Genomic DNA, 23,848 nt, shown 5'->3' with positions numbered 1-23,848 from the left:
CTTCCCATACTTGTCTTGCCATACTTGGGTGTGCCATTGGCTCAGCCACCTAAGCCGCAGTTCTAGTTTTCATCCTAGACCTGCTTTCATTCAGAAATCAGGGCAGGTGGCAGGTGGTTCTCTATTGAGCATGTCCACTTCTCCTCTGAGGAACGCCTTCTCCTTCCTGGTTCTCTGAAGGCACCCTCTCCCTGGTCTTCCTGGCCCCAACCCTGCACCATTCCTGCCTGTCCCAGTTTATGCTCCGTATTTTAGTAACTGTGATAGCAAAACATGTATCTTTCTAAAAAGGATTAAAAGCTTAAAGTTTAGGGGATGAATTCTGCATGAATTGAGAATAAATTATAGGACCTTTATGGTCTGGTGCCTGCTCAAGCCGTACCGAGGCATTTGCAGATATCTGAATCTGAGTAAGTTTTGTTTTCCTTTGGTGCTGGGTATTGAACCTAGGGCCTTTCACTAAGCTGTGTCCCTAACTCCCATCTGAGCATTTTTTGTCATGATTAAAATGTTCTATGTGTATTTTACCTGGTTTGGTGACACTAGCCACATATGACTGTTAAGCACTCCAGTGCAGCTAGTATGACAGAGGTACTGAACTTTAAAAATTTATTTAATGGTAATTATTTGTATTTAATCAGTCTCAGAGGGCTAAAGTCTACTGAACTGGACAGCACAGGGACTGTTGGGGAGTGCATGTGTGCTTCTCAACATTCGGTTCTTTTTTTTTTTTTTTCTTTTTTGAGACAGTGTCTCACTATGCAGTTTAGGCTGGCCTTGAGCTTGCTTTGTAGCCCAGGCTGGCCTCGGTCTCGCAACTATCCTCCTGCCTCAGCCTCCCAAGTACTGGGATTATAGGCGTGTGCCACCATGCCCGGCTTCAACATTCTGTTCTTACATTTACCAAACCACTTTCCTTTGCCTAAGAATGACAAAATAACTGATAGTGGTAGAGGCAGAAAATTCATGGAAAAACAAACTCAAGAATTCAAAGTATACTTAGAGGAAGATGTAAGGATATTACACTGTAAGAACTCATCCTTCTAAAGAATTATTTTGATCATCAAGAACCAGTTATTCTCAGCATATTTATATGGTAAACTTGCATTCTCTGGATTACATCAGAAATGCATACCGCTTTTAAAGTCTTTTGGCTAAGTTCAAGGTTAGAAATGCTTAAGTTGTGAATCAAAGGAATCAGGTATACTTAAGAATCAATATTCATTGTGAGCATTTTATTATTTATGGATGCCAGATAACATTATAGTTTTTAATAACTTTATCAGATTACTAACAAAGATTAGTGGGGTTTAAAATAGTGAAAAAGTGGTTGTAAGGAACTTTGGACTTTGTGTAGAAAAAGGCATTCAGACATTTATAAGCAATAAATGGTATTCAGTGCATTTCTGTCTTGGGTACATCTGAGTGTAGGTAGAAGGTAAAACAGGGAGAAGGATTCTTTGGCCCTGTTAGTGGGAAATGCCTCAGGTCGTGTTGCTCTGCCAGGTTTACTCTGAAAGATGGAGCACGTCATTACACAAGCAGGGAGCTGTAAAAGCTGGAAAGGTGACAGGCCATATCATTCTTTTGAATAGCCTCGTACTAGTGGAGAGATGGAAGATGTTTTAATTCCCTAACCCACTCCAAGCTCCTCTCTTGCCACATGTGAATGAAGTCTTATGGAGCCATAGCAGCTATGGCTTCTTTCATCTTTTTGTGGCTAAGAAGAGGTCTTAGTAATACACCAAGATGCTATAAAATAGCTAGTCCACAAAAATAGGTAGATGAGACAGTCTGAGACCTAAGCAAACTCTGTTTTAAAGCCTGTAGGTGTCTGGTTCTTTTTGTAATCTTTAATTAAACCAAATACAAAATTCAATTATAAAACCTCATAGGTAGGCTTAAGTTATTTTAATCATCTTCATGTGCAATAAATACCAGGTCTGGTGGTAGTTCATCTCACTTTACTTACTTTTTCTTATGTTACAGTCTCTTTTACTTGCTAGCTTGAGGTATATTTAAATATTAATCTGTTATAAAAATTGACATAAATTTGGTCTTGAGTAGGATCCTTTTTCAAGCAGGAATGTAAAATTGACCTGCAAGGGCTAGGGATGTAGCTCAGTGGTAGAGTTCTTGCCTTGCATGCAGAAGGCCCTAGGTTTGATCCCCAGCACCAGACACACACACACACACACACACACACACACACACACACACAATTATCTGCAAGTTAGAATAATATCCTGATCTTGTACACTCATGTACAAACTACATAAGATTGTACTTGGCCAGCAAAATGATTTTTAGGGGAATATAGGCAGAATTATGGCATGACAATCAGCTTGCAATGTTGTAGATTAGCATGGTGATACAGGAAAAGTTAAGAACTTGTTAGAGAATGTATTGTAGGTTTTAAAATCAGATTTAGCTTATGATTCCAATTACTTCAAATATAAAAGATGTTTCATGAAGTTACTTTTTCCTATTGAATACATTGGTGTTGGAGGTAGGAAAACGGGGAGGTGGACGTGAGGAGAGAGAGGCCAGTTTAGGGTCGAGCTTTTGCTATAGATGTAGGGAAATGTAAGCGTAAATGTTCAGCATTCATTTCTCTTACCATGTTTTAATGCGAATGAAGACAAGTGTGTTTAAGCTGCATGAAATCAGTAGGTGATGGCATTGTAGCACTCACTTGAATTGGTGGTAAATCCAGGTATTGAAAAGATGTTTCCCAAGCTATGTCAAATGTCTACATGATTATGAGATAGTGGATGTGAAATTTGTTTACTATATATTGCAGCCCTAATTCCATTTCCTTTGTCCTGTGTATTTGAAATAGGAATTTAATATTATAGTCACTGAATAAATTCGTTTTCTGCCATTTTCTTCTTTCTATAAGATTTACCTTTTCGAGATTATGTGAAGTTCTCCAAAATGCTTTCTGTAATATTCTTCCAAAAATTTCTTTAATCTTCCTTTGCACTTTGGTTTCCCTTTTATATTGCTTGCTTCTCTTATGGTAGGACTCCATTTTTTATAATTCTTGTATATTTTTCTGTTGCATGAAATATGACACCTAATGGTAACAGACCCAGAAATCCCTGCAGCTTACTGTGTGAGCCCTGTCCTTGTCCTGTGACTCATGCCTGTCTTTGGACTAAAGTTTATTCATGACAGATAAGGCTCCCTCCCCATTATATATGCTCTATGCTAACAAAGAGAATAGACAAATTCTTTTCAGCTGTGATGTTGGTCAGGTTTTCTTTTTCCCTTTTTTTTTCTACAACGAAAAGAGTACTGGTAGTGTATATCAGGAAAGATTGCGTAACGATACTTTTCTTCCTTTACCCTTCAAAGTAGGCAGGACTGGGGGCTAGGGATTTAGCTCAGCGGCATAGTGCCTGCCTGGCAAGCGCAAGGTTGTGAGTTCAATTCTGGGTATGGGGGCTGGGGGGAAACCTTTAATTCTCAGTGCCAAAAAAAAAAAAAAAAAAGAAGAAGCGTAACAAAAACAAAAAGTGGACAGGACTGAGTACTCTTTTAAACTCCTCCTGGAATATGAAAAAAGATTCTTGTTCAGCTTCCCAGAACCTTTTTTAGTGTAAAAGGCATCTAGGAAACTGCCAGATCAGGTAGTTAATGACAGCTATAGAAGTATATCAAAAGGTTGTTTCCTACAAGAGCACTTGGTTGTTGCTTTTTTTTTTCTCTTCAGCATGTTGGCCTTGTCCCACAGCTGGTAGTCTCCAGTGGCTTAATGTTAGCTTTACAGTTTGGGATTGTCTGAATCCCTGGGCAGAGGGTGACTATGCCCTTCCATTCCATTCTTACCATGTAGGCTTGACATCCCTCAGAAGGGTGTGTGTGTGTCTGTGTGTCTGTTTGTCTGTGTTTCAACTTAGCAGCTGGGAACAAGTCTAAAACAAGTGAGAAAGCATGTTCTAGTGATGATTTTTTAAAATTAGGCTAACAAATGTGTTGATGGCCTTTACATACCAAACAAGCTTTGTTCTTTAAAATATCCCAGGATATTTTACAATATTAAGCAAGTACATACTAGGGTCCAGCAAATTTTGTGTGTACTCTTCCACCAACCTTCTCTGTATGTTGTTTTTTCCCTTTTTTTTTTTTTTTTTTTTAAGACAAGGTCTTGGTATATAGTACAGGTTGGCCTTGAACTTACCGTGTATCCCAAGTGGCCTCAAACTCAATAGTGATCCTCCTGCCTCAGCTTCTTGAATACTGGGATTACAGGTATGTGCCACCATGCCTGGCCAGGCTTCTTTGTAAATATTTTTGCAGGTGGGTTGAAATTTATCTCTGAAATTTAATGTTTCCATGTCCTAAATAAATTACTTAAAAATTTTCCATTTATTTTATCACTTGATCTATTTCTTCATTTGCTTTTCCCTTCTGAATTATGGTTAAAATTATTTAGGATTACATTAAAAGGTGATAGGGCAGATAAGTATTTTATGTAGGCATATACTTTATATACACACATTCCTTATTTAACAACCTACCTGGCTAATGACTATTCAGACTTGCGACCCACTGCTTGGACTTACAACCTGTGTGTATGTGTGTGGAGTGGGTATAGTTCTGTATACTTTGTTTATTGAGCCTCAGTGTCTTTTTGGTGTGGTGCATTTAGTCTCTGTATCTCTGTTTCTCTTTTTCCCTCTAATGGAGGGACATGCAGAGAGTCAGGCAGATATGTTTGTCCTCATTTTTGTTTTGCCGTATAATTAGAATATGTGGCCAGCCTATTGCAGGGCAACATTAAGTTGCATGTTGAATAAAGACAATGCTAGTGGTGTTTACTTAGTGTCTGGGCTAGGATCAGGGTGCCGGTTGCCTTCTCAGTGGGCTTAGTCTTTAAGGAGGTAGCTTCAGAGAGTGATGTGTGTTTTTTGGTTTTAGTTTTAGTTTAGTTTACCCTTGCTGGAGGTCAGACCCAGGGCTTGGTTCATACTAGGCAACTGCTATACCACTGAGCTACCCCTAGGGTTCCCAGGATATTTGAAGGTTCAGCTGCAAGTTGTGAAGACTTCTCTTGAAGAACAAAATTCTATGCTTCTTATACTTTAGTGGAACAGCTTGGTATGGAGCAGTATGTTCCTTTTGACCATTTCAGAAAAGTTTGTGTTTTGGGCACTCAAGCTGTTAACTTTGTGGTGTTTTATTTAATAGTTGCCTTGAAAGGAAATACTAGCCCCAGTACTGTATGTAGGAAAAAAAGTCTTCATCTGAAAGGCATTTCAGAATATTCAGGCTCCTCAGTTATGTAGAAATAACTGAAAGATTTCTGCAAGGAAACCTGTGAAATAGTATGTTATGTAATACAGCATTAGATATTAATGCTAACTGCACTTTTTGTTTTGCAGAAATGATTGGCAAATAGATGGGCATATTTTTAAACTAAATCACCTTTAGATGTTCACTCCTTGTAAACCACTGTAGATTAAAATTTGTCAATAAGAGCTTCATAATTCTTCGGATGAAATTAGTATTTTTTTGTCATCACAAATGCCTCCTTTCTTTAAATGTTACATTTTTACATTCTTTGCTTGGTAATTCTTTGAGAGAAGTGTCATTTGTTGAGAGTTAGTTATTCTCACTCTAATTGGGTGGTGAAGTTTGAACTTCGACTCTGAGAGCAGGACTACCAAACTTAAATGTGCATAGCAGTCGCTGGGGGCCTGTGTTAAGAAGAATCCTACTCCAGAGTCATTTGAGATTCTGTACCTACTGTCATAGCTCCCAGGGGTGTCACTGGTGCTGTCCTAACCCCTCACCTCAAAGGGTAATGCTCTAGTCTCCAGGGACAGGAGGAGGGAAGCAAGCAAGCAAGCAAGCCACAGCACTGTGCTTGGTGCCTTTGTAGCTCTTGCCTGTGGAGATACAGTGTGAAAGTTAGGGAGGGCTTCAGAATCATCTAAGGAGGGGTGATTGAGGACATGAAGTGTCCCCAGACAGGTAGGTATAGACCTTTGAAAGGAGACAAAAGGAGGCAGGCTGCACAGGACGGGGGTGAGGAGGTTCAGGTGTGATGGCAAGGAAGGCAGGTATAAAAGTAGGGAAGGTGCAGGGCCGCAGAGGGTGAACTTCTGGGATTCGATATACTTTGAGGGGCTGCCTCAGGGAGGTATTTGTGGGTGTTTCAGGAGCAGGGGGAAAGGAGTTTGGAGAGTTGAGAATTGGGTAGAGTGGGTCTGTGGTTACAGAATGCCTTCAGCCATGCTGGAGCATTTGGACTGGATCCTGAAAGCTGTGTGAAGCCCTTAAAGGATTTAATAGGGCTGAGTCATGATGCAGTCAGTGTTTTAGATCATTCAGTCAGCACTGTAAGTGTTGAGTCCAGACTTGGGAGAAACAGTTAAACTTCTAACTTTATGTCCTTCACTAAATCGTGAACACCTGACTCCATCGGACAGTGTAAATGGGGAGGTGAATATAGACGATGACATATTTTGGAGACAATCAGCAGGCTGGGCAAGAGGTTGAATATGCAGAATGTCAGAGGGGCATTTGCTAGAATAGCAAACTGTGTGACAACAGGACCTTACGTTTTTGTTCAGTGTTGTGTGCCCCGTATCTGTCAGATGTTTTGCCCAAAGCAAGCACTCACTGAATATGTTGTAAATGAGCGACAGAAGAATCTAGGGTTACTTCCCACTGTTTGGCTAGGTCAGAGTGCTAGGTGGAAATACTGTTAGCTGCTGACATAAAGCATAGTATTCTGTACCAGTATCAGCTCAGCATAGTTCTCCCTACTAATATGTCTCTTCAGTTGATATCTGCAGAATTGGAGGTTACTTAGTGATATAAATGAAAGCTGTCAGCACAATCTATTACTTTTTTATGGTTTTAAAAAAATATATTACTTTTTTGTGGTGTTGGGAATCAAACCAAGGGCCTTCTGCTTGCTAAGCAAGTACTCTACCACTGAGCTACATCATCAGCTTTGGATTTATTTTTAATATGGTACTTAGACTAACAGATCTTTTGAAGGACTGTGTTATCCTTCTAAATCTTCTACAGCTTCTAAACTGTGGATAGTTGTGAATTATAGTGAAAATTATTAATTAATAGAGATAACATGTTGTGGGGTAAAGAAAAGAGAAACTTTATAAGTTGAAAGTATAGTTAGCTCTCTGGATATGGAAAGAATACGATACATTTTATCACAAGGGGTAGGTATAGACCTTTGAAAGAATAGTGATCTGAATGGGAGAGAATAATTAACACGAAAGAAGATTGGTAATATTTAATATGGTTTTTGTCTAACGTATGACCCAAGAAGAAATGTATAGTAGTACTGTCCATAGACTTTTCTACAAAGATAGAAGTGTTCCATATATGCACTTTCAGATATGTAGCTGTCAACCACATATGGTTCTTGAGCACTTGAAATGTGGCTTGCGAGACTATGAAACTGAATTTTAAATTTTATTTAGCTAACAAGAAGTAGGGAGATAGTTCTTTCTCCAGTGGAAAGGGGATCACGAGATGGAGGGAAGAGAAGGAAAAGGGAATTAAAATGTGTTGTGTTATATGTACCAGCTTCACACAAGGAATGTAAACATTACTGTAAACATGTATGAATAAAAATTTTTTTTAAAAGGCAGCGTAGGACAAGTAGCTGAGTTCAGATAGGGAATAGTGTATCATCACTGCCCATGAGGGTGAAACTGTCTTGGTCAGAGGGTTCAGGCAGGGCATCATTTGGTCTGTGAGGCAGATCTGGAACTAACATGTGTTAGTTCTGTTGTTGGCAACTTGGGGGCACTTCCTGATTGTTTATCTGGGTCCTTGACAGTTGATTAGATGCCTACTCCAACAGCAAGCATTGGCTCTGCTGGACTTTCCTTTTTCCCAAGTGGTTTCTTTGGACGTTGGGTTGAGGGTGGGAGATTGCTGTTTTCAAGTTTCATGATCAGTCTGAAAGGACTCTCGGTTTGAATAGAAGCTCAGCAGTGTGTGAGCTCTGTATCTTTGTGTGTCCGCCTATCAGCATATGGATCCTTGCCCTCTTTTACTATGATTTGTCACCTTGATGATTGAGAGGTGTCTTCGTGGGTTGTGGTGAGGGCAGTGATGTGTTTTTCCAGCTCTTAGACACTTCTGATACATACTCCGCCCTCCACCCCCACCCCCAGAATCATTGTCTCAGTTAGGTTCTATACCCTCTGGCTCTGTGGAGGTGGAGCAGATTTAGAGAACAATTGAAAATCAAGCTATGTATAGCAGCAAGATAGTCCTCAGCATCTAATCTGCAAGTAACCTCTGACTTTGTACTTGTGTTTATTGGATAATTATGAAAAGGTTTCCTTGGGATGGCAGTTTCTTACACAGTTGCCTAAAAGGTTGAGCTGTAGGAAACATTTTGTACAGGAAAGGTGTCTTATGCTCACATGTTTCCTTGCAAGGTTTCCAGTCCACACATGTGACACAAGAAGTTCTGTGTTACTGTAGTGCAAAATTAAAACTCAGCAATACAAATGCCTTTGTGCTTCAAAAATAGCAGAATGGTCAGGAATTATTAACATTTTGAGAGGTCAGAAATTCACTGTATTAAATACATATTTATGTGTCAAGTATATAATAAATTTAATAAATAAAATTTGCATGTACATTTTTTTCAAAATAGTGATTTGTAGCTTATTTTTATTTGGTTTCTTGTATACCATTGCTTTCCTCACTTATTCTTTGTGTGCTGTTCACTTGTTTGTTTGGATCTGTCTGCCTTTTTTTCTGGAGACAGGGCTTTGCTATGTAGTTCAGGCTAGCCTCAAACAGTGATCCTCCTGCTTCAGCCTCCTGAGTGCTGGGATTACAGGTGTGCACCACCACACCAAGTTAGGATCTGCTTGTTCCCAGTAAAATTTAGTAATACCCCCAACTTGGCTCCAAAATGTTCTTGCTCCCTAACAGTTATATAAAGTAGAATTAAATATTTTTTGAAAGGAAAGTCTCTTCCATTTGATGACAACAGTGTTGTTTTAGTGAATCATCTCTGACTAAATGAAGAATAAGTGAAGACCTTTACTGTTGTGTCTTCACGAGTACGCTGACATTTCTTTCATTCACTGTTTTCATCTTGGGGGATTTTTTAATCACTAAAATGTATGGTACAAAATGTTTAGTCCTGTCAGTCTGTAGAAGGCTTTTCATCTGTTAAGTGAGGGTGGGTTTGGGTGGGAAGGTCCCCAGAGTCCTTGCCGACTCAGAACTGCTGGTCGCTGGTCTCACATGGTTGTCCTGGCAGAGCAGCCTTGCCCTAGCCCTGAAGCCTTCTGGGCTCCTCTTCATGTTGCATACATTGGGCGAGATGGAAGTGATTAAAATGCACTTTACCCTAATTTTTGGGCTACTTTTAAAATGTGCCCACTGGAAAATTAAAAATTACATAGGACTTCCATGGTGCGCTGAGCAGTGCTGATTTAGGCATAGGAAATGTAGATATTGACTCTAGAGAAAGGAGAAGCCTTCAAAAGAATTTTACATAAATACAGAAACACAGAATTGCACACTACAGCTGTGACTTGGGAAAGAGGGCATTCTCATAGTCTTGATCAAATAAAAAGGACCAAAATAATTTAATTAGATTAGCTTAAATCAGAAATATGAATTGCAGCCACCAGATGGATTCCTAGCATAGTTGCCAGCGGGGTCTGGAGGTCAATCAGAAACGAGACAGGAAGGCATTGATGTGGCCTGAGTGTGAGCAGTCACCGATGACAGATCACAGAGCCACAGTTTTTAATTTCTGTGCCTCGGGCTCACCTGAGTGTGGTTGTAGTGGTGGTGGGCAACATGCTGTTTGATACCATGTAATGATGGCATTTTTCATGCTTCTGAAAAATGGGACTCTTAGTGGGAAGGAACAGGGAACTGGAAGAAGAACAAAGCCAAGTTACTCTCCATGAGAGGTCCATTTCCTCCCTTCTCATACCTGTGTGCAACTTCATTTCCACTTTCTGGTGAGACTTCATCGATGTCACTGCTGCTTTTCCAAGCTGGCTGTGCTTCTGCCACTGGGTCTCTGGGCCTGCACGAGTTAGGCTCTGCTGTCTACTCTTTCTGTGCTCCTTTTCTGGCCAGAGCAGGCCAGGAGCCTCATTTAGCCAGTGGCATTTCCTCCAGGACCTCCACAAGGATGAAGCTGTTATAAAATGAGATCGTCTAGGCCATAAATAAGTAGCTACTACTTTTCTTTTTGTTTTTTTTTTTTGGTACCGGGAATCGAACTCAGGACCTTGGCAGGCAGGCGGGCAGGCACTGTGCTGCTGAGCTATGTCCCTGGCCCGATACTACTTTCTTAAGCTAATGTGAAAGGTTATTTTGGTAGATGGTCTGCATGGCTGGTTTAAGCTATTATCAAGTCCACTCCAATGTTTATTTTTGTGAAATTTAGAATGAACCTTGAATAAATTCAGACTGACTGCTTAAGCTTTTTAGGAGTAAACACAATTTATAAATATTTGTTGCATTTGGCACTGGAGATTTCTACTTCCCTTTATTTTGGATTTTAAATAGTTGGGCAGGAAAACAGCACATTTTTAGCAAAATGGCTTTCGTATGCACCTGATTCTTGCCCATCTGACCCCTGCATTTGGAGAAAGTAGATCAGAAAATTTATGGCAGTTAGCGGTGGAGTGAGGAGACCTTTGACTTTAGCTGACAGCTGTCACCTGAAAACTGCAGACCTGGAGACCCTCGTAGGTGTTATGTCTGTAGTCCTGACAGTGAGCAGGAATGTTGTTTACATTTTCTGTAAGCAGAATTCTCCCCTTGTTAGGAGTATGTTAGAGTAGGGCAGACAGAAGTGGGATTTTTATCTGTCTTACCGGGAAGTCCTCGGTAGAGTTGGTCAGCCCATTGTTCATTTCCATACTCCTGTAGAAACATGTCTGCAGAATTTATGACTGAGCTTGTTTATAGCATCACTGTGGAAATTCCTCAACAAGATCTTGCTTTTTGAAATGGACCAGTATCACACAATGCTTGATGTACTTATAAAAGAGAAAAAAATGAGTTAAATTCCAAAGATGTCTAAAATTTCAGGCATTTTTCCTATGTGAATTATTTCTTTATTAGGTTGTTGATTCAATTAGGACTCAACAGAAACACTTTCCTGTTTTGATTGTTGAAGCATTCTTTAGATTGGTTATTTTATTTGGACACCAAATTGATTAGGAAGAGTTTAGGTAAAATGTGAACCATTAAATAGTGTGTGCTGTGTGCCACCAGCATAGAGAGTGCTGGTGGATATGTCTACCCACCTCTCTCCTTCCTGCTTAGGCCCTGCCTTGTCCCAGAAGAGTAAAGCAGTGGTGAGGTCCACATGGATATTTTGAACATTACTCTTTTGAAATGAGTTTTAGTTTTGACTAGTTTTGGGGCGTGTTCTCTGTTTCCAATACGAAGAATGGTAGTTGGCTACAAAGTGTCCTTCCATCTAGAGTTTCCCTGAGTGGTCACGTGGGGTCCTGGTCCAGCAGCAGAGCCCGGTGCGCCTGCAGATGAATAATGAGCCTGGTCACTGGCCCATTAGCACGGACGGGGAAGGGAAGACAGTGGGCCCAGAGCCATGAATGAAATTGGTCCTCTTGAAGAATGAAAGCTTTTCTTGTAGTTTCTCTGTGAGTCTTGTATATTTCTGGCATTAAATGTAATGAAATTATGAATTTGTTGTACTGTTCTGAAGCTTGCATCATGATGGGCAATTTCTTGTTAGATGCTTCTGTTGTTGCTGCATAGTTGTATGTGTGCTGTAAATATCTAATTTGTACAAAATGACCGATTTTGGTATTTGTATAATCCTCTAGTCAGTTTAACTAAGTTGGGCTTTTCACAGCCTTCAGTGCCGCTGCCGCTCATCTGATTACACTGCTCAGGGGAATAAGGTTAAGGGCGGGCTGTTGGTAACCAGAGCATTTCCAAGGCTTTAGCTCAGCAGATGGGCTGCGTGGCTATATTCATACATCTGCTTGCCTGCTGCGGCAGCTGCTGCTGCTTCATGTTGTGTTCTTTTGTTCTGTTCCATCCAAGAATGGAGCACTAGGAAGTGTAGTGAATGGATTAATTTAAGGTTAAGGTTAGTGTTTTGCTTGCTTTCTAAGTAACCGATCATAATAATGCTTCTGATAGAAGCTAATGAGTTTCTCTTAAAGTGAACTAGACTTATAAAACACAACTCAGCGAGGGGGCTAGATTAGTATTGTTGATGGAAACCAAATTCAAATGTGTAAAATATTGGCAGTTTGTATTATTTGTTACTAATTCTTTGTTTTCTTCCTTCTTCCTCCCCACCTCCCACTCCTTTCTAGGACCTATATCCAGACTTTGCCTGACACTGCAGGGTCCAAGAGAATTAAAGAAATATGGAATGACGTGAAGAAGATTAGTTAAGGATTATAGGCTTTGAGGACAAACACCTCAGTGAAGCGAAGCACAGACAAGCTCCCAAGCTGTAGTTGGGAGGAGCCGTGTTTTGGAAGAAGATGGCAGATCCAGGAATGATGAGTCTTTTTGGCGAGGATGGGAATATCTTCAGTGAAGGCCTTGAAGGCCTTGGAGAATGTGGTTACCCTGAAAATCCAGTAAATCCTATGGGTCAGCAAATGCCAATAGACCAAGGCTTTGCTTCTTTACAGCCATCCCTTCATCATCCCTCCACTAATCAAAATCAAACAAAGTTGACCCATTTTGATCACTATAATCAGTATGAACAACAAAAGATGCATCTGATGGATCAGCCTAACAGAATGATGAGCAGTGCCCCTGGGAATGGACTAGCATCTCCGCACTCACAGTATCACACCCCTCCTGTTCCCCAGGTGCCCCATGGGGGCAGTGGCGGCAGTCAGATGGGGGTCTACCCTGGAATGCAAAATGAAAGGCACGGGCAATCTTTTGTGGACAGTGGCTCCATGTGGGGTCCCCGGGCTGTTCAGGTACCAGACCAGATACGAGCCCCCTACCAGCAGCAGCAGCCTCAGCCACAGCCACCGCAGCCAGCTCCATCGGGGCCACCAGCACAGGGTCACCCTCAGCACATGCAGCAGATGGGCAGCTATATGACACGTGGGGATTTCTCCATACAGCAGCATGGTCAGCCACAACAGAGGATGAGCCAGTTTCCCCAAGGTCAAGAGGGCCTCAATCAGGGAAATCCTTTCATTGCCACCTCAGGACCCAGCCACTTGTCCCATGTGCCCCAGCAGAGTCCCAGCATGGCACCTTCCTTGCGTCACTCGGTGCAGCAGTTCCACCACCACCCCCCTACTGCTCTCCATGGAGAATCTGTTGCCCATAGTCCCAGGTTCTCCCCAAATCCTCCTCAACAAGGGGCTGTTAGGCCACAAACCCTTAACTTTAGTTCTCGGAGCCAGACAGTCCCCTCTCCTACTATAAACAACTCAGGGCAGTATTCTCGATATCCTTACAGTAATCTAAATCAGGGATTAGTTAACAATACAGGGATGAATCAAAATTTAGGCCTTACAAATAATACTCCAATGAATCAGTCCGTACCAAGATACCCCAATGCTGTAGGATTCCCATCAAACAGTGGTCAAGGACTAATGCACCAGCAGCCCATCCACGCCAGTGGCTCACTTAACCAAATGAACACACAAACTATGCATCCTTCACAGCCTCAGGGAACTTATGCCTCTCCACCTCCCATGTCACCCATGAAAGCAATGAGTAATCCAGCAGGCACTCCTCCTCCACAAGTCAGGCCTGGAAGTGCTGGGATACCAATGGAAGTTGGCAGTTATCCAAATATACCCCACCCTCAGCCATCTCACCAGCCCCCTGGTGCCATGGGAATCGGACAGAGGAATATGGGCCCCAGAAACATCCAGCCGTCTCGTCCATTTATGGGCATGTCATCGGCACCGAGGGAGTTGACCGGGCACATGAGACCAAATGGTTGTCCTGGTGTTGGCCTTGCAGATCCACAAGCAATCCAGGAACGACTGATACCTGGCCAGCAGCTTCCTGGTCAGCAACCATCTTTTCAGCAATTGCCAACCTGCCCTCCGCTGCAGCCCCACCCCGGCTTGCACCACCAGTCTTCACCCCCACACCCTCATCACCAGCCTTGGGCACAGCTCCACCCATCACCCCAGAACACCCCGCAGAAAGTGCCTGTACGTCAGGTAAGGGGCTGCAGAGCCTGCGTGCACTGCAGTGTAAAACTCAGCGTGTTAATTTGTCTCCTAGAATTTTCCTTTAAAGTTCATGAAAAGTCTTTTCATTATGAGCACCTTAATTTTTATTTTGTTGGTTGCCTCACCATTTCATTTTTTTTCTGTTAGTCCCTTTACTTGTTGGCTTATACATTTACTCATCCACTCAAGAATTCTTGGCTCTTCCTGTTATAGGAATTGTGCTGAGTGCTAAGGGTACAGATGCATAGTTAACTGAGACTATGTCTCTGCCTGTAAGAACCTGTGTCCCTGCCAGCATTAGACTGTTTTTGATTCTTTCTTCTTTCACTATTATTTCTTTCTTCTCTTCTTTCTTTGTTTCAGAAGTATATTGAAGCTTAGTTTCCAGCAAGGTTTTGTAGATTTGTGATAGTCTTCATTTTTTCTTTATATTATGATTTTTTTGGGGGGCCACAAACTACATACTTTTATCAGCTATTAAGTGTTAGCATGAATTTAATTGCAAACTATAGGAAATCAAGATGATTTTTATTGTTTTTTTTGTGTCTCTTTAAATGAAAAAAAAAAAAAAAAAACCTGTAGGAAACCACAGTAAATAATAGTTCACTGAACTTGGTCTCAGAAAAATTTGGGTACCCAGTGCTGAAGTAGGAGTCTTCCTGTTTTGTAAGACAAAATTTTTCTTATGCTTCAAAATACAAGAGAAAGATTCACTATTCACAGATATCTTTCTATTATAAAATTTGATGTTTATGCCACTGATCTATGAAAAATAATATATACAGATATATCTATATACTGTGTATCTTCCACTAGCACTGCAACTTGGTTTTGGGGGATACAGTAGCTGTAAGGCATAATACTTGTTCTTGATGAACTTAAATTTGGGGAAACATAAGCTGTATGTGAAAATACAAAACAGTAAAAGACCATGCATGGTTATGTGAGAAATGTCTAGATACAGACGATACTAATTGGTAAGAGTGCTTGGAATTTGACTAGGGCTTATTCCAGGAAAGTAATTGAGAGACCTTTCAGGTGGTTTATGTGGTTTCATAAACAAGGCCACCTGGAAAGCAGCTTGCTGCAGGAAAACGGGGCCTCAAGTTGGAAAGTATGTATAGGTTGGCAGTGCAAACTGCACTGTTTCAAGGAGTCTACATTTAATGGAGAATCAATGATAGTACACAGGACATGCTGGGAAACAACAAGTGAAGTATAAACCAGTTGTCCAGGCTGTTAAGAAAAGTTTGGATCAGGGATCAGGTAATAGTAGAAGTTGAAGCAACGTGGTAGTAAAAAGGGCTTGCTCAAGAAGCAAAGTCACGCGGGTATCTCTTTGGAGTTGAATACTGACCTTCAGTATAGGCTGGGACAGTGGAGGTCACAAAGATCTGCTGGGGACCCCAGGATGCATAGGTGTTTATGGTATGACTTTGCACAGCAGGGAAGATAGGCTTCCTTCCTCTAGGGAAAGGAATTGTGGGAATTGTTTTGGCTTCCCTAAGGGCTCACAGAGGATGGCAGGAAAGGCTGGGAGACAACTGCTTGTGCAGGTGCCAGGTGAGCACAGGGCCTGGCCCTAGAGGACTGTGGGGCCAGGTGTCACCAGCCCACCTTTTCCCTTCTCTGTTGTAGCCACCTCAGGGCCAGGAGTCCCTCCTCACAATGACCCAGCCTGCTGTAGTCGGGCAGAGAACAGAAACTCTTCTCTTCTCCGGAAGTTTCTTACTAAAGAAGGGATCATTTTAGAGCAGTGGCTCTCATTCCAGCAGCTTCTCTCCTCACTGGAGGAAGAGTAGAGTTTCCAGGAGAGGCTCTAGGACTAAAGATAGCAGGATCCCTGGATGGGAATTGCCGTCCTCCAGCTTTCCCCAGTTTTAAGAGGACGGACACCTCCATGTGTGAGCAAGAGGAGATTGGTGCCTCTGGCGTTTGAGCTCCTGAGCTGGAGGCTGAGAGACCCCAAGCGTGCAGCTTGTGGAGCGCACATCCAACCTGGACACTGATGCGGAAGGGAGGTTTTTTCCTCATAAGTGCCTTTAGGGTTTCCATTTTGCTCATGGTATTTGCTTTCTTGTCTTCTGATAAACTGGATGTCTTCTTCAGATTTTGAAGCCCTGTTTTGCAAACAATAATAATAGGGAGATGTAACATTTTGGGAGAACATAGACTTTAAAGTCAAAGGTTTCTTGAATTCCTATCTTACCACTTAGTAGCTTGGTTCATCTTGCACAAATGATTGAACCCCTCTGAAACTCAGATTATTCATCAGTAAAACAAAAGTAGAACCCATCCCAAATAGATGATATGGGGTAATAATTACCAAGTGTCTAATATAGTAATATCCATGATATAGTTGTTATTTTTCTAGGTTTTAATTGCTGATCTCCTGAACCACAGATCTGTTCTGTAATTGTCATTGCACATACTTCGTTTTTTTTTTTTTCCGGTACCGGGAATCGAACTCATGACATTGCGCTTGCCAGGCAAGTGCTATGCCGCTGAGCTAAATCTCCAGCCCCCCCCATACACATACTTTGTAAAATTAATTTTACTTCAAGATACAGGTTAAGCATTATAAAATACAACTTTAGTTGTAAGTACTAAATTTGATCTGTGCATTTTTAACCCTCTTCAGCCATTGATACCATATGTGAGGAAGATTAATAATATGGTTAACTCAAAATACTATCACATAATCCTAAAATTCTTTGTCTGAGGGACTCATTCTGTTATCCTAGCTAACTTACCTGACAATACTTTGCTTTAAAAGTACTAAACTTATTTTGTAGTTTATAAATGATAGAGTGGTAGTTCAAAATGATGCTGGGTAACAGAAGCTGCTGGATCAGATTGAAATAACTATATAATTTATTAACTGAATTATCACCTTCTGATAGTCTTGTTAATTCTTCTTGTGTTTTTCATTTTTAAATTTTTATTTATTTATTTATTTGTTTTTTTGAGGCAGGGTCTTGTTGTGTAGCGCAGGCTGGCACCTCAAACTTAATATTTTTCCTGCTTCAGCCTCCTGAGTGCTGGAGTTACAGGTGTATGCCACCACATGTGTGCAAGTTTTTCACTTTGTTTTTTGAGACAGGTTCTTGATAATGTGTTCAGGTTGACTTTGGACTTCCTGTGTGGCCCAGACTGGCCTCAAAGCCCTGGTGGTCCTCGTGCCTCAGCATGCACCACCACATCCAGCTTGAGTTTTTCACTTTTTAAAACAGAATTCATACTTTTTAAGTATTCTAAGTGAGCATTTTCTTTCTTTTTTTTTTTTTTTAATTTTTTTTTTTTGGTTTTTTCTCCGGTACCAGGAACCGAACTCACGACCTTGCGCTTGCTAGGCAGGCGCTTTTGCCGCTGAGCTAAATCCCCAGCCCCCTAAGTGAGTATTTTCTAAACTTTATAATATTTAACTATCTTGAGAAATAACTTCATATTAAAGAGTGAACAAAGGAAAATATTGGAATAAAAAGGTCTTTTGAATCAAAACATGCAAAATTGTGCACTTTGGTATATGGACATTCCTTAAGGGAAATTCTAGCAGCTTCATTATTTGGTAAGATATACAGGAAAGGGAAGACCTAGCATACTTCTTTTTGCTGATTACAACAGTGGTTCTCTGACTTTTTAATCTGTTACCTACATTCTGACAGTTATTGGGGAATCCAAAAATGTGTGTATATAGGGTATGTGTATTGATATCTGCTGTCTGAGATATTTCAACTGAGATAAATTCAAAATATTTGTTAATCATTTAAAAATAATAAGCCAGTGATTGGGGATGTAGCCCAGTGGTAGAGTGTGTGCTTTACATGTAAAAGGCCCTGGGTTGGATCCCCAGCACTACCAAAACAATGCAGTCTGTGTGGAAGTCAGGAACCTTTGGGAAGATTCACTGCCCATTTTGAGAGACTGAGAGTGAAAAGGGAAATGACTTCTCATTTGTTTTCTTTTTTTTTTTGGTACCGGGAATTGAACTCAGGACCTTGTGCTTGCAAGGCAGGCACTTAAGCCGCTGAGGTATATCCCCAGCCCAGGTGACTTCTCATTTTCATGTGTTGTGACATTACAGACCCTGTGGGGTCCCTACCCCATGCCTTTTGAATTGCTGGTATGAAGAAAAGACTTAAATGCTTTGGAGCTTTTGATAGAAGCATTATTAGCTGATTCTTAACATCCTGATCTTGGACATATTCCTTAGCCCCAAGGCTTTGATTTCCTTATCTCTTAAATTAGGGTTCATATGCTTTCCTGATTAGAGCATAGTGAGATTAGCAGTAACATTTTTTAGAATAGGTGGGGCCCCAAATTGTTACATTACACATTATTGTCTAGGGCTAGTAAGGATTCAGCATTAGCTGTTGAAAAGTTTAAAAAATAATCTCGCGTAGTTCATTGTCAAACATTGTCATAATCGTGTGGTTTTCTTGGTTTCTGGGTATATTTGTCAAATATGAAGGTTCTCTAAATGTGTCTTGTTGGGGGAGAGAGAAGGGTCTTGTGGGAAGAAGGGGTTCAAGAGAGGATGTGCCTTAAAATGCATTGTAGAGACCAGCAGTGGGTTTCCCGTCTTAGGTCGTGTGAACCTGGGATCTAGGAAGGCTTTCTGGTGGAAAGTGCTATCCCTCCTGACTTGTGGAAGAGTGATCCAAGTTAAGAGTTGGTAAAGGGGGACGGAAGGAATTTAAAACTTAGGAAGCAAAGATGAGAGAACTCCATGGGCTTGGTTGTCCCTTGAATACTGGAAAGTGGGGCTGGAGTGTGGGAGAAAGAAAGCTTCATGGTCCTGGCCTTCTTTCCTGGCTGCCCTAGCAGGTTTTCATCATGAAGGCTGTGCTGTGGGATACTGCTGTATCCGGAAGTGTGAAGGGAGTCGGGGAGGACTGGGACCAGGAATGGAGCGCTCTAGACGAAGCTGAGAGCAATCCAGACGGAAAGCGAGAATGGCAATTTGTTCGTTTGAAGAATTTATCCAAGAAAGACTTAGTGGATTGTCCATCAGGTTATAGGCAAGTCCCTGAGATTCTGAATAACTTGTACTGTACAGGCCGCACAGGTGTCCTAATTCATGGATTACTTTCTCAGATTAAGTTTTGGTGGAACTTTAAATGTCTGAGACATTGTGTTCTTGGAGTAAGTATATTTTGGATATATTGGTAGCCTTATCCTTATTTTGGCCCTGAAAATACAGTCATCATGAAAGAGAACAGAAGTGCAAAACTATTTAAGCGGCCAATAGAATTAAGCCAATGGGTAATAATTTCCCTTTGTAGTTTTTTTACCCTGGGAGATTAAAAAGAAAGAGAGAAGAACTAGAAGAGTCAGTGATTCCACTTTTTCATTTTCTGTCTTTCTGTAACATCTTATTTTCTGAACCCTTTCCGGAAAAACATTTTCCTGGTAAATCTCAAGTCCAGTCAGTCATTTTCTGAGATGCTGTGATTACGCGGTAAATAAAAAATTCCGGACATGGGCAAAATAATATAAAGTGAATCTATGGGAAAAAGTAGCATCTTGAGTATGTAGCATCTTGAGTAGCATCTTGAGTATGCCAAGTGTGGCCAGAACAGAGAGGGAAAGCCATTTTAACAGAATAGATATATCTGTCAACACTGCCTTTCATACCCTTACAAAGGTCTGAGGAACATGGGAAGATAGAATACTCTTTAAAAAAGAAACTAAACTAAAACTCAATGCTTTGCTTTTCACATAAGTGGTGTTCTGGGCTTTCCCAAGTGTACTGATCACTTTCAGAAAACAGTCACCTTGCTTTGAGCTCATTGGAGCAGGCTGCCTCCCCTGCACTGCTCATGGAAGGAAGGTGGAGGAAGGCCACGACTGTTTCCACACACTGATAACCAGCAGCGGTTATCTTTTCAAGACCTTTGCCCTGGTAGAGCAGGCCATCAGCCCTACTGCTCTGTTTGCCTGATTCAGCAGGAACATGTAGCAACCCACTGTTTTTCATAAAGGCTGTAGTATTTCTTCTGACTACCTCAATTTGTGTATACTGTGGCTTAATGAGTAATTTCCCTGCACTTTTTCTTAACGTAGTTGGTTTGTCACAGAGGTCAGAATTTCAGTGAGTTTAAATAGTGCCAAGTACAGAGTTAAAGCAGAGGAAAAATTCTACTCCATCAGTCCTTTTGCTTCACAGTCTGAAAACGTGAATAAGTTCCATGGCAGTCTTGTCTCTTAGATAGCTTTTATTATGTGAAAGAGTAGTTTTTTTCTTTGACTTCTATAAGATTGTATGTAGGTAATAAGAACTTAGCTTTTTAGTTCTCTTTTGAAGCTGCATATTAGGCCTCTTATGGCAAAAGGTCGGGGGGTGACGAAGACCTTCCCTGAGGGTGGATAAGAGGTTTTTAAAATTTAAGTATAAGATTCTGTCTATCATTTCTTTGAGTATTTAATGTTTTAAGTCAGCAGTATCCGTTGTATTATATAATGGGAGCTTCCAATGTGAAACAAATACTTCACCTTTTTGAGTAGCTATATAAGAAATTGATAAATCTAACTTTAATAATATATTTAATTAACCCAACATATAGAAGATGTTGTTACAACATGTAATCAGTACAAAAATTTGTGAGACCTTTCAGTAAGTATTTGAAATCTGGTGTGTGTCTCGCACAGTTGGGCAAGCCACAGGTGGCTGCCGTGCTGAACAGCACAGTGCTGTACTCTGTCCACACCAGTTGTTTCACATAAATGTTTTAAAAGTCTGTGTAGATAAATTTATGCACAAATATGTAAATTAGTCCCATTATGGTAGTCATCTTCAAGACCGGTGTACCTGCTTTTAGTAAGTTTGGAGAAATAGTGACATTGATTAGCCATCATCAATAAATGGGGTATTTGTATGTGTGTGTGCATGAGGGAGAGACAGATGAGTATCAGCTATGGAAAGATAGATTATGGAGATTTTAGTTTCAAAAGCCATGTGGGTAACTTTTAGTAATTAGCATTCCACCCCTCATTTGTAATAGCTTTTTACTTCTTGGTCTTGCTTGTTTCTTTATGAAACTGGTTTTCTAAGGGCAAGGGAGAAAGCTTCATTTTTACCGTTATGCTCATCCTCCTTTTATGTTTTCTTTATTTTGTCGTTCATTGGGAAAGGCAGCCTCTAGCACTATAAACAGCACTTTGATTGGGAGGAACTGGGGGCAGTTATCAGAAAAACGTTGCTAGAACTAACCTGGAAAGTGCACCTTAGCCTTGCGATCCTCATGTTACTCTGTGCTCTCTGTAGCTACAGGTATAAATCCATAAACAGGCTCTAGGGAAGTAGAAAGATGACTCTTGTTTTTCCCTTGTTGATGAATGCAGCTCTTTCATTAGTCAGAGAAGTCACTAGCAAATTTGTGCTTGTTCCTTGCAAGACTTTAGTAGGTGATAGTACCTTACCCGGAATGAGGTTTTGTTTGTTGTTTCTTCCTTTACTGTAAAAAATACAGAAGAACCTTTTAGGACATAGTACTAAGGATGGTGATGGTGGAGAATTTAAAGGAAATTGACAGAATGTCAAGAAATTGGAACCATTTCAAAAAGTCAACATAGATATAGTTCATTCTTTTTGCTTTTTTTTTTTTTTTTGTAATTTCCAGAACTGTGAGAGTGAAGCTAGGGAAGGTTGCAAGGCATTTTCTTTCCTCTTGTTTGTTTTATTTTATTTTATTTTGTTTTATTTTTAGTTTTTGTTTTTTTTCCCCGGTACCTGGAATCGAACTCATGACCTTGCGTTTGCCAGGCAGGCACTGTGCCGCTGAGCTAAATCCCCAGCCCTTACCTCTTGTTTTAAAGTTTGAATTAAAGTTGTCATCCAGGCAGTTGTTTGAAGGAAACATGCCTCTCTGATGCTTTTTAGTGAAGAGTATGTTTCTGATTTGCTTGAAAGTGTATTTGAACTATGCTTCTTCACCACTTTCTGTGTTTAAGTCATTTTGTATCATAGGTTTCTGGAAACTCCCAAGACTTTTTAAGGAGTTTTTAAGGAGACTTTTTAAGATTAACTATGTGAAAGCAAAAACAATTGCTTTAAGGTATAAGTCAGAGTTATTAATCCCAAGAGCTTTTCTGTTTTGGCCAAGGGCACGAACAGTTGACTATCGAGGAGATGCAATAGAATGTTGGGAAACCTGGCCGAGGGTTTGTGACAAGGTTTGTGAATGGCAAGTGTTTTGAGTGAACCTGTGCCCTGCCTGTTTCCCCTGTAGGATGGCTGCAGCAGATTTGCAGTATTACGTAGGAATTCCACACTCACTTATTTGGTAGGCTGTGAAGCTCCTGGTCTCCTGCCAGCAGCTGCTCAGTATAGGTGGTTAGGAGGTTGCAGAGTGTATTTCCTTATTAGTGAATAGTCAGGGAACTTCAGATCATCCTTTTTTTGAACTTTAAAACAGCAAGGAACAAGGGAGGGAACTAAGGGGAGGGAAGGAAGGGAAAAGGAAAGAAAAGAGAGTAGAAGGGAAAAAAGAAGTGGAAACGCAGCTTTTATAAATAAGGAGGGGAAGAACAGTTACAGGGCAAGGAAGGGCATTGGAAAAACAGAATCAAGACATACTATGTACAGGTACAAATTCCCTGTGATGAATGGGATCACTATGTATATCCAGAGTGTACCAATGAAATTAATTTAAAAATCATCTCTGAATGTGTTGTTCATTGAAGGGGGAATATAGACTTCAAATTCTTGTTGAATATAGAAGTATTTGAAATTAAGTTTCAATTTTTAGATCCTATTTCTCTGTGAATTCTTTTGGCTTAAAGATTCTCCTTAACTTAAAAAATCATAAAATTGTGCAGTTATTCAGAGTTACGATGTGTTTGATTTCACCATTAAACACCACTACACATAAGTCAACGCAAAGAGATACTAAGCTTTAATACCACTTTAGAAGCTGCCAGAACTGTACCGTGGGAAACTAATTTGGAAAAGTTACCTTGGTCTTGACATCTTAATGCTACTCTCCATCCTGTGTAGTTCTAGCTGTAAATCTATAGATAATCTATAAGTAACCACAGGGAGAAATGGAGCTGGAGCAAAAAATAAGTAGGATTTGCTGACTTTGCTTTAAATTGGTCCATTACTAAGCGAAGCCCATTTTTGATGGCTCTCGTACTGCAAAGGCATTTCCATGCAGAAAGCTTTTGGAGTGCATGGAGGCATACCCTGATTAAAGGAGGTAAGTCAGAGTTCTTTGGCAACATGTATGATGATTTAGTAAGGTTCCAAGCAGTGTTTTGTTTCCGTAAGCCAGGCCTCTAGATTGTTCCCTTTTCACTTTAAATGTACTCATCTGAACAATGGAACATGTTAAAGGAGTTCAGTCACCTTCATCTCCAAATAAGATGCTATGGCAGCTCCTCCCAAGAAGTGTCTTATTTAACTTGATCTCTGCTCAAACAAGGTATCCTTCTTACTTGTACAAATAGTAGAAAACTTAGTCCAAGAAAAGAAGTACTTCAAAGTCTAATTTTGGTATAGATCTGTCCTTATGGTTTTAGGCTGGGCATGGTGGTGCACACCTGTAATCCTAGCACTCTTGAGAGGCTGAAACAGGAGAATTGCAAATTCAAGCCGAGCCTGGGCAACTTAGCAACTTGGCAAGACCCTGTCTTTAAAAAAGAAAAAAAAAAAAAAA

The 23,848-nt window shown here is 40.6% G+C and overlaps 1 protein-coding gene across 3 annotated transcripts in view; it reads left to right on the top strand.

The window, feature by feature from the left end:
- Positions 1 to 23,848, top strand: part of Chd7 (chromodomain helicase DNA binding protein 7) — a 207,625-nt gene that overhangs the window by 71,656 nt on the left and 112,121 nt on the right. For all 3 annotated transcript variants that reach the window (XM_005392182.2, XM_005392181.2, XM_005392183.2), the window contains one exon: positions 12,339 to 14,177. In XM_005392182.2, coding sequence (XP_005392239.1) covers positions 12,513 to 14,177 — 1,665 coding nt within the window. In that variant the 5' untranslated portion in view covers positions 12,339 to 12,512. The remainder of the gene's footprint in view (positions 1 to 12,338; positions 14,178 to 23,848) is intronic.

The sequence above is a fragment of the Chinchilla lanigera genome, unplaced genomic scaffold, assembly GCF_000276665.1.
Source record: "Chinchilla lanigera isolate Chin_1 unplaced genomic scaffold, ChiLan1.0 scaffold00043, whole genome shotgun sequence".
NCBI lineage: Eukaryota > Metazoa > Chordata > Mammalia > Rodentia > Chinchillidae > Chinchilla > Chinchilla lanigera.
This window is presented reverse-complemented; position numbering and strand designations above follow the sequence as displayed.